The following is a 10,799-nucleotide window of genomic DNA, read 5'->3' on the forward strand; positions in this document are numbered from 1 at the left end:
AATTGAAGAGAAATCTTATTGCAAACTAATAAATAAATCTTAATCAGGCAGCTAGTTAGACATTTTGTCAAGCAGATAGTGTGCATAATTTGTCTATTGCACTAACAAACACCAATAAAACAGAAACATATCATTCACATAACCAAACAAGAAATGTTGTGTACAAAGATTTCCTTAAAAAAAATTACAGGTATACACATTGCATTGCACACAAATATGGCTCAAAAGAAATTACTAATTCATTATCTTTCTCCAATAGAAATGGCAAACAACATCATGACAATAAACCAGTTGACAGATCGTACAAGAACTTGGAAAGCTCAACTTCGTGTGGTAGAAAGCAAGCACCACATACTCCCAAATCTGGCACAACAATTCAGCGACTCATTCTAGCTGACACTAAAGTACATTTTTTTATATTATAATCAAATTGGATTACCTAAAATAAAATTTGAAGTATAAATATTTACTTACTAATTATGTTAAGAGATTTGATTAGAACAGTTACGTTGGTACTACGTTGTGCTCGAGAAAGCGCGACATATAATTGGTCATGTGAAAAACAGTTTGAGGAAGATATATGCCTACATTGCCTAATGTTTGTTGAGATTTGTTAATTTTCATTGCAAAGCAAGATCGCACTGGGAATTGTTTTCGTTCGAATGGGAATGAGAAGTATTCTGTTTTTGCTGGTTGTAGTGGGATTCTAGGAATGAAAACAGCCTGTTACAATTTTTGCGTGGATGACATTAGATTTTAGGGATTTATATGAGCTGGACACCATTGCACATTCCAGCAAATGAATCTATGCTTCGAAGGAGCATGATTGGACAATGTTCTTTTAAATGTAATTCATGAGGTGGCATCCCATTTGGGGTTAAAGTATGAAGGAATTCTGGTTGACAACTGTGTTGATTGTCTTATGTTGGCTTGTCAAAGCTAGTATATGTGTGTAGCTTGCCTGGAAATTTATTGATCAAAATTGAATTGATTTCATTTCGTCGACAAATTCATTTTTTGGAGTTAAAATAGCACGTGATGTTAAGTATGTAAAGTCGGTAGCATTTTTTTCAAAATTTGGATAAACTAAATGTATTAGATTTTGTGTAGGATTGGTTTCATCTTCAATGGTAGCAAGCATATCTTCAAGTATGGTAATAATTTCCTCATTTGTATTTGTTTCATTGTCATTGCTTACTTGTAGAAGGAATCGCAAAATTGTGGGTCATGCAAGGCTCGAATATTTTATGTGAGATGAAGAATATGAAAATTCGGCCACAATACTGATTCCACTAAACTATTATTAATGCATTCTTTGCGTGTAGCTCGAGGAGTAATTGGTAAGACTTGGTGAAAATCGCCACCAAAGATTACAACTTTGTCAGCAAAACGGTTTTCATTAGAGCATATGTCACGAAGCATACTTTCAAAAGCTTCAATACTTTATCTTTTAGACATGGATGCTTCATCCCAAATAATCAATTTTGCTTTTCGAATAAGAATGGCTAAAGAACTTTGTTTGCTGACATTACAACCAGAGTAATTGTCTGCATCTAGGGGGATTTTAAAGCGAGAATGGGCAGTACAGCCACCTGGAAGATTAGAAGCTGCAATGCCAGTACTTGCTGTTGCTAGCACTATTAATCCTTTGGATCGTAATGTAGTCAATAATGCTTTATATAAGAAATTCTTTCTTATACCACCAGGGCCATCAATAAAGAAGCATCCGCTAATTTTTTCGGTGATATGATGCATAATGATGTTATATGTTATTCGTTGTTCATTGTTTAATAGATTTATGGTGGCAGGATCTTCATCAGATATTGGTATGTTTAGTTCAACTTCAATATCTTTGCTTGTTTTTTCTACAAGAATATAAGCTTTGTTATATGCTGGAAGATCATAATCACTAATTTTTTTGCCCATTGATTCAATGAAATTGGCAATGTGGTTAAGAGTGTGGCTTTGTATTTGATCATTTGTTAGATGTGGCATTTGCTTATAATCTTCTGATAAATTGTCATAAAATTTATCGCATAATGTTCTTGGGTTGTTAGACTCACAGAACACTAACAATGTGGTGAACAAGCAGCGCAAAGCGAATGGCATTTGGAAGGTGCTTGCTTCAGTTAGGCATTCTTCAGTAGCATATCTTTTTCAAGTAAGCCATATTTTTCAGCGGCTTCTCTAAAGGAATTGTATGTTATTCCATTAATGGTACGCAAGTTTGTGAAACTCGTAGCTCCTTTAATATGTGTTAGAAGTATTCGTAAAAAATAACACTCTCCTTTTGAAGGGTTAGCTGCTACAACTCAACCAATTGTTCTGTGTTTTTTCCCAGGTTTCCAATGTTTGCTTTGATTGTTCCAAACATAATGTTCAGGAAATTCGCAATATAACAATTGTCGAGCATGTGAGCTTGAACTATTTGTTGAGAAATATTTTATGAGCATTGTTTTTGAGGCATGTTCTGAATTTAAAATGTTGTATAGGTTTTCATGTTGTCGAAAAGTTATTGATTGCATGTTTGGTAAGTACAATTTGAGGGCTATTACAGATAGCGAAATATCATTTAACGGAAATTTGAAAATATGCCATGCGGCTTTTGGTGGAGATATCCAACGACCATTTCGAAATGTGGTGATTTCATTAACTAAAGTTTCGCTCTCATTTGCAACAAGTTGAAAAGCAACACGATCATGACCTTTGTATATATATTTGTAAATATATTTTACTGCTTTTATTGTTGAGCAGATTTCGACATTAATATGGCAATCGAATTTAGCAAGTAAGTATGGATTATAAAGAGCAACCCATTGATTATCTGAAAGAGATCCACGAACATTGACAACTATTCCAGAGTTTCTTTTATAATAAGTTGGATAAGAGATTTCGCCACTTTTTGTCACTTTTGAAAATTCTCTAAGATATTTGTTCTTGCATTCATGTTTTTTGTTCATATCTACATTGTGTGGATTTAGAATTCCACATGGGCCATGCATCATATGTTTTACAACTACATTGTATAAATGTGGATTTATGTTTTTGTCAGGAATTTTCGCAGAGATATATTTGTCATATTCATCAGGATTTAATATCTTCGCATGTCTTTTTAGAATGAGAAAGTGGATATGAGGAAGTCCATGCTTTTGATACTCAATGACATATGTGTAAGCAATTACAGGTCCAAAAAGTTCTTTTTCGATAATTTCAAATTTTAGCTCAGCTATTTTGGCATGAAAAATACAAGCAATAAGATCTGGTCTATTTTGAGCTTTTTCTATAGGATTTAATTCAACTTTGATTTCGGGCCAAGAAGAGTTGCATGTCATTGTCAGGAATATATTAGGTTTTCCATATCGTTGAACTAAAGTCATAGTATCTAAATAGCTTCACATCATATCCCTTGGGCCACCAATAAATGATACTGGAAGAACAACTCGGCGACCTACATTTGATGCCTTCGTTTTGCCTAGTGTTACACTATCTGCAATTCCTTGATAAAAGTCAGCCCGAATAGTATCTTAGTTTGCTCGTATGTAATCTAGTCAAGTACTTTCAATCTTAAAGTACATGTCAACAATAAATTATTGTAATAATTGGCCAAAATGTAGTAAGATAGAAGGATTTGTTGATCTAATTTGCAAGAGGTAGCAATAGTACGCGCGACATGAAATTGGTGGCTGAGAAATCGCCGGTAATTAGGATGCTGCACTCGATAACAAATAATGAACATAAGTTTTATTAGTTAGTAAATTTTGTAGCAGTAGATAATTCTATATTTTGGAGGCATACATTTTGATTTGAATTATTTGTAATTTACCTTGTTTTTGTACACCCCAAAACTCTGATGAAATTGTTGGCAAAAACATTGAGTCAGAATTCTTTGTAGCAGATTTTTTTGATATGCTATTGTTTTTTTTTTCTTACACCACAATGTCATCCAATTTCGCCATAAGGAAATAATAGTGGATATTGGAGAGGATCATAACAACCATAGTAATGCAAAACTCTTTGGCTACCACCTGATTTTCGATGTACAATAATGTCACAAGTTTTGTTACTTGCAGTTTCTTCTTTGACCCAAATAGCTGCAACTTGTGAAGCAGTAGGTACATTGTATGTTCTTTGATCTAAGTTGGGGTTCGTGCGAATGACAATGCTTTGTTCTTCATCAATGTCAATATCTCTTAAGCTATGCAAGAATTGAACATAAGGATTTTGTGACAATATATTCATAATTGTTTGACTAATAGTTGGGCGTAGCTGAGGGGAAACTTGGCAACGATGTCGTAATTCATGATCAGTATCGAAGAAATAAAGTTGAAGTTATTTTGGAGTTGTATTGGTGATTCCAAGGAATTGATATAATGATATATTTGTCCTTGAGCTCAAAAAGTATATATGTCCTTTTGTTTTCTTGTTACATTAGTATCAAGTTTGACACCCATATAGGTAAAGCAAAAAGATTATTGTATGTACGAATATTAGTTCGAAAATGTTGGGCATCATCGTTGGGAGTAGTTAGCAATTCATATAGAGCTTCAGGTGGATGATTAGTAGCAAGTTGTATATTGTCTTTCTCACAACATGGTCCTCTAGGTTCGTATGCAAAAAGTTTTGCTTGATAAAATCGGCAAGATGATGTCTTGGGAAGAGAAGAAGCTTTGGATGGTGGAATTGAAAAGCTATGATAAATTCTTCGAGTTGTTCAAGGGCCTTCCATGACAATAAAAATATTATGTCAGTACATTTATTATAAAATATTTGTCAATTTGTGACAAAATATTGGATGCTTATGCTTCGGTGTTGGTTTTGCTAACATGTTTGCAGCACCAATTGTGAATGGTGTTCTTGCAACTGGGTTGGAGTGGCTTTTTGCAAGGATGAGCCACCTAATCTCGTAAAAAGATAATAAAGTTGTCAAACACGTAAGTTGAATATTTAAGATATACATATTTTTTTTGGACAATCAAATGAATAAATTTTTTCAGGTGATATCTGACAAACTTACCAGTTAGAGAGGGAGATACTACAATAACATTTTGGATTGTAGCACTTGAAGGAATTGCATGAATGCCACTTGTGCTTGTATTACTTGATGTTGAGGTGGTATCTAAACAATGTTTCGCACGAAAGTTAAAAAGAATTAATAGGTTCATAGTGGTAAGATTTGGACATTAGAATTTTTGGATTTTTTTTTGTGGCTATAGATTGAATAATTTTACCATTGTTTACTGTTAATTGTGATTTAGCTTTTGCACGATTTTTTTTTTGATGTTGCGCCCTTTGTTTTTTTTGCTCATCCATTAATCGTGCATAATATGCACACTGACGTTCTCGATTCTTTTCACGTCGACAAGTTGGAAAATTATATTTGGTTATTACTTATGTTGTGACAAGGCTATGAGTATTTTAAGTTTAAACGTACCTGTTTGTTCATCGATATCACGTTTTATTTTGTTTTGTTGAAAATCACTCATGCTTGCATAAATACAAAAAAGACAACAATGTTTTTATTGTATCATATTTTCTAATAATATTGAAGTTCAAATGCATCATTTATTGACAAACTATAAAGCAGAAATTCAAAAATTATATATATATATATATATATTATCACAAATATACATAACTAACCTTTTGATGAAAAAGCGATCATGAATGCAAGCAAGGTTTAGTCTAACAAACCACCTTTGAAATAAAAGATTTCGGTAAGATTATTTAGATAACGCAAAAGCTTTGTTAACTATGTGGGATAAGCATTTTAAAAAACCAGAGAAGCAATCGAAAAATAGAAGAAAGAGAAATATTTAGTTGCATGTAACTTTCTTTATGTAATGTATACATACTATCATATTCATACAACATTCATTCTTAGTAATTCATGTTCATTTTTGAGTTGTTTTTCATTCTTTTGTGACTCAAAAATTGTTTGGGATTGAAATGTTTAGGGATTAGGAATTATATATATATTTGTTTTGATAAATAAAAAATTAGGAATTATATTTCAATCAATATGAAAATAGCAGTAGCAAAAATTCTTAAGACTAACTCAGGAATAGTACAATATTCATGTTGGTCTGTAGAAATGGTTCAATGAATTTAATATTTTTTTTGTGGTTTAATTTGATTTTCTTTTGGTCATAATTTTTTTTTCTTTGGTTGGAACTCATAATTTTGGACTTGTATTTTTTGAACTTTTCTTTCTAAGTAGATTTTCAAGGCCTTTTTTTTTTTTTTTTTATCCTGCCTCTTTGGATTACTTGGTTTCTTATTATTTCTTCTATGTGGTTACCTTGCCCTTTTTTTTTTTTTTTTGGATTTGTGAACTTGATAATTCAAGCCTTTTTTTGATTTCTTTAGTAATTGTTTAGCAAGTCTGTCTGAACTTTTCCTTCTAATTCTTACTATTGCAAATTCAGTCACTCAACTCTTGGGTAAGGTTCATTCACTTGTTCAAAAAAATCCAAGCTTCTGTCCCCATGCTTGTTGTCTATATATTTATGGATGTCTTTGTAAACAATTTATTCTTTATGCTTTAATGTTAATTTGATATATTAATTCTGTTTTACAATTGTGGTTGATTATAAATTTGAGGAGTACATTATTTTCATTAGCAAGACCATATTCATGTTCATCTAGTGCCATTCTTTATTCTTTTGTGACCCAGAAATTATTTGGGATTGAAATGTTTAGGGATTAGGAATTATATATATATATATATATTTTGATAAAAAAAAGGATTAGGACTTGTATTTCAATCAATATGAAAATAGCAGTAGCAAGAATTCTTAGGACTAACTCAGGAAAGTGTCAGAAGTTAGAAATATTTTTTCTTTGTCGTATTTGTGAGTTATGTTAATTTTTTGAGCATACACCATCAAGTTGAATAACTGATCAATAGGATCTTAATTTTCTGGGCATTCTACAGATTAATAATTTTCTGGCCATTCTCCTATCAAGTATGGCATTGATGGATTGGATGAGGATTCAATTGCACTGTAGTTCTTGACACAAGATTTCAAGCTTCTTTTTTCCTCTCTTTGGGAAAATAAATAAATGTTCATATGAGGTTGAAATAGCTCTGTGTTTTTTTCATTTTTTGTGTTTAATTTTTGGTGTGTTGGCGGTAGACTAAGCTTTCTCATGTTTTACATAATATTTAAAACTCAGGTGTTTTTTGTAAGCTGTACAAATTTCTGGTTTCTCTTTTTTTTAAGTTATTTTATTTATTTATTATTATTTCTTTTCCACTTTAAAATAGTGGGTGAGTATATCTGAACTATGGAAAAAGTGTTACAACTTTGCAATCTAAGAAGGTAAATTTCTTGGAATTGACCAAACCCTTTCGGTACTAATGGTTCAATCGCTATTATTTCTTGCCTTGCTTCTATAGATTACTTGCTTTCCTATTATTTTTCCTTGTTTGATATTTTGGCATTTTCTATTAATATATTATTGAAATCCTAAAATCACATTCAAAATAAAATCTTAAATTATTGAAATCCTAAAATCACATTCAATTGCATTCATGTTCATATCATAGGCACGAAAGACAGTAATGCACAAACGTTATAACCAAACGGTTAACTTTATGTTAATTTTTTGAGCATACACCATCAAGTCGAATAAGTGATCAATAGCATCTTAATTTCCTGGGCATTTTACTCATTAATACTTGATAGAGCTAAATCTCAGAACCATTTTCCTATCAAGCATGGCATTGATGGATTGGATGAGAGTTCAATGACACTGTAGTTTTTGACACAAGATTTCCTCATTTGATATTTTGGCACTCTCTAATCATAAATTATTAAAATCCTAAAATCACATTTAAAGTAAAATTTGAAAAAATTTAACTGCTCAAATCAATCTTAAAAAATTCAACTATTCAAATCAAAATCATTCATCTACGTGAACTAAATCAGGTTTAGATAAATGTTCTTCCTGCTCATAAGCAAAAATTTGTTGGCTGCCAAACGTTAGTTATCAACTACTAAAAGTTTGTGTTTCTATCTAAGCAAAAATCACTAGCAAATTTTAATTGGTGGATCTCAATTGATATTGTTTACAATATGGTTATGTCTTAGATGGAAAACAAATACTCTGGAGTGTAGAGCTATTCTTTATCCTTTGATTTTAATTTTGATATATTAATTCTATTTTACAAATGTGGTTAATTATAAATTTGAGAAATTCATTATTTGCATTGGTGAGACCATATTCATGTTCATCTTTGTGTTATAACCTAACAGTTAAGTTTATGTTAGTTTTTTGAGTATACACCATCAAGTCGAATAAGTGATCAATAGCATCTTAATTTTCTAGGCATTCTACTCATTAATATTTGATATAGCTAAATCTCAGAGCCATTTTCCTATCAAGTATGGCATTGATGGATTGGATGAGGGTTCAATGACACTGTAGTTTTTGACACAAGATTTCAAACTTCTTTCTTCCTTTCCTTGGGGAAATAAATAAATGTTCATATGAGATTCAAATAGCTCTATGTTTTTCATTTTTTGTGTTTAATTTTTGGTGTGTTGGTGGTATAGTAAGTTTTCTCATGTTTTTTTTTTTAAATTTCTTTTCCACTTTAAAATAGTATCACATCATTGTCGGTCAGAGTTTGGATGACAGTGTTGGTTTTTAATTTCCTCTTTCAAGTAGTGTTCGCTATCAAAATGGTCTTGTTCAGGTGAGTAAAAATTCTATTTTGTGATTAGCTCCATTTCTAATGCCCATGAAGTTGAAGAAGAGCCTTAGACAATGTTAGTTAACAATTAAACAATAACTTATATGGCTTTTTAGTGTCTAAGATTGCACGTCTTTCATTAGTTTGCTTCATATTGTTTTTTTTGTGATTTATATGTGTGTGTGAGTGATTTTCTGACCACACTGCAATCTTAGTATCCAGCTGGAGAGCACCGGCAGAATAGATGACACCTGACTAACTTGCAACAGAAAGGGAAGACTCTGATGGTGGTTCGCCACCCGGGGGTACTCCGACGATCAAGTCAGTACTCAATATCTCTCAAAGATAATCAATAGTGCTAAACTTTCTAGCTTGAGCATAAAAAGCATATCTTAGACTCATGGAGGTGCCTCTCTTTTATAGTTACCTCAATCCTAATCCCAATAGAAGCCTGACTTCTATAGATTCTTATTCAGTACTTACTTTGGACTCCTCAAGAGATAAAAATAAACTTCCTAAGAGCTTTATCCTTATCTTGGCTAAGTCTCCTCTTTATTCTAGGACTTTTGTCCCTTATCCCTTATCCGCTTATCTCGTATTCCGATATCTTCAGAGATAGCCTCGGCCTAACTGAGATGACCTCGGCATAACGACCAGGACACGTGGCACCTCGGCTGACACATCGGCGTCACCTTGCCATATGTTGGTACTCAGATAATATATCCCCACAACTGCCCCCTAGGTTCTATTACCTCGACATTCTGAGGTAATGGAACCTACATTGTTCGTCCATCTGTGCCCTTCTGTCCGAGATCAAATTCGCCGATCTCAAGGTTCCCTGGACTTTACTGTCCACTTGTGTCAAGTATCCAGTTTCATACTTTCCAAGTTGCTTGAGATCGCACCTCCTAACCGAGGTTCCGGTTCCATTAATTCGTAAACTTCAAGAGCTTTGCAACTGCTCCATTCACACTCTCTGGTGGGCTCCTGATTTCCAGTCATCTATTTGACTCCGGCGATTTTCATATCGGCGTTCATTTCACTTGGTAATTCAGTTATTCTTTACTTGCTTTTAAGCTCAATCTTTCATAACTCTTTTGTTTTACTTCGAATCTATTTATTTGCCATCTGTTACCTTCTATTTTCGCCTGTCTTCAAGTTTTGAATTGTTTATTGTTTGAATGTCTGGCACTGTTCTTACCATATCCGTTTTTTGTTGCTAGCATCGTGTCTGGGTCATTACTTTCTTGTTCTTCACATACTTACTTAGTGCTTGTGCACTTGGCTTTATTCTTGAACTTTGTTGTCTTCTTGATTCTGAATTTTCTCTTCTTGTTTTTCTTGTTGTATTTCCAAATTCTTGCCTTCGTTTCTGTTTTCTATATAGTCTTAGAACCACGTTCCTTTTTTGCAATTGATGCCGAGATAATGGTAAAGAAGCTCCCCCAACTGATTGTCGAGGCTGAACCACTGCCAACTATTGAAGCAGATCATTCCGACGTTCTTACTTTAGTCCCTCGTTCTTAGGGTCTTCATTTTTGTACTTTTGTTTTTTTTGCATATATAACCTTTTTGCTTCTGAAAAATGTCTGTCGTTGGCCGATGTGCTACTGCTTTGATCTTGAACAAGGAATCACTTTACCAGGTCGAAGTGCCTTTTTTAATGCACGTTTGTGTTTTTCTGAATGTTGAATGTTTTTTTCTACTGACTGCCTGTATGCTTTTCCATACTTAGAATTTTTTTAAATTTTTTCGAATATATTATGCAAATCACTTCGGGGTAGTACACCTCGGATAGGCATCACTTCGGAATTATCATCAGGTGGACACCTCGGATCAACATAACCTCGGTATTTTATTTCTACAAGTGTGCTCTTCAAGTGTTGCTTCCTTATTTGTACTTGCCTTCTTTTATACATGTTTCTCCTTTCCCGACTTTCTAAGTTTTTAACAAGCTAGTTGGTCATCTTGGATGATTATATTTTGAAAATGTCTTCCGGTGTAATCTCGGCTATAACAAACTTGTAAATTGCTAAAAATTTCAACAAGTGTTAACATTCCTTGCTTATTCCTTCTTCCTGTCTACTAATGTAAACATAAG

At 32.9% G+C, this 10,799-nt stretch overlaps 1 protein-coding gene across 1 annotated transcript; it reads right to left on the minus strand.

Annotated features, from left to right (window-relative positions):
* Positions 1-1,443: 1,443 nt before the first annotated feature.
* LOC145822148 (uncharacterized) lies at positions 1,444-3,377 on the minus strand. The gene is made up of 2 exons (XM_082918751.1): positions 2,539-3,377; positions 1,444-2,152 (listed from the first exon to the last, which is right to left on the minus strand). Exons 1-2 carry the CDS (start codon positions 3,375-3,377, stop codon positions 1,444-1,446), a joined length of 1,548 nt encoding a protein of 515 aa, XP_082774877.1.
* Between the last annotated feature and the right edge of the window lie 7,422 nt (positions 3,378-10,799).

The sequence above is a fragment of the Camellia sinensis genome, chromosome 3, assembly GCF_055761805.1.
Source record: "Camellia sinensis isolate YWXY chromosome 3, ASM5576180v1, whole genome shotgun sequence".
Taxonomy (NCBI): Eukaryota; Viridiplantae; Streptophyta; class Magnoliopsida; order Ericales; family Theaceae; genus Camellia; species Camellia sinensis.

Bases quoted from the DNA above. Each gene is read 5' to 3' on its own strand.
- LOC145822148 (XM_082918751.1), bottom strand. From the start codon at position 3,377: ATGACTTTAGTTCAACGATATGGAAAACCTAATATATTCCTGACAATG. The intron at 2,153-2,538 runs GTACTTACCAAA...TACTTGAAAAAG, and splicing joins TCTGTAATAGCCCTCAAATT to ATATGCTACTGAAGAATGCC.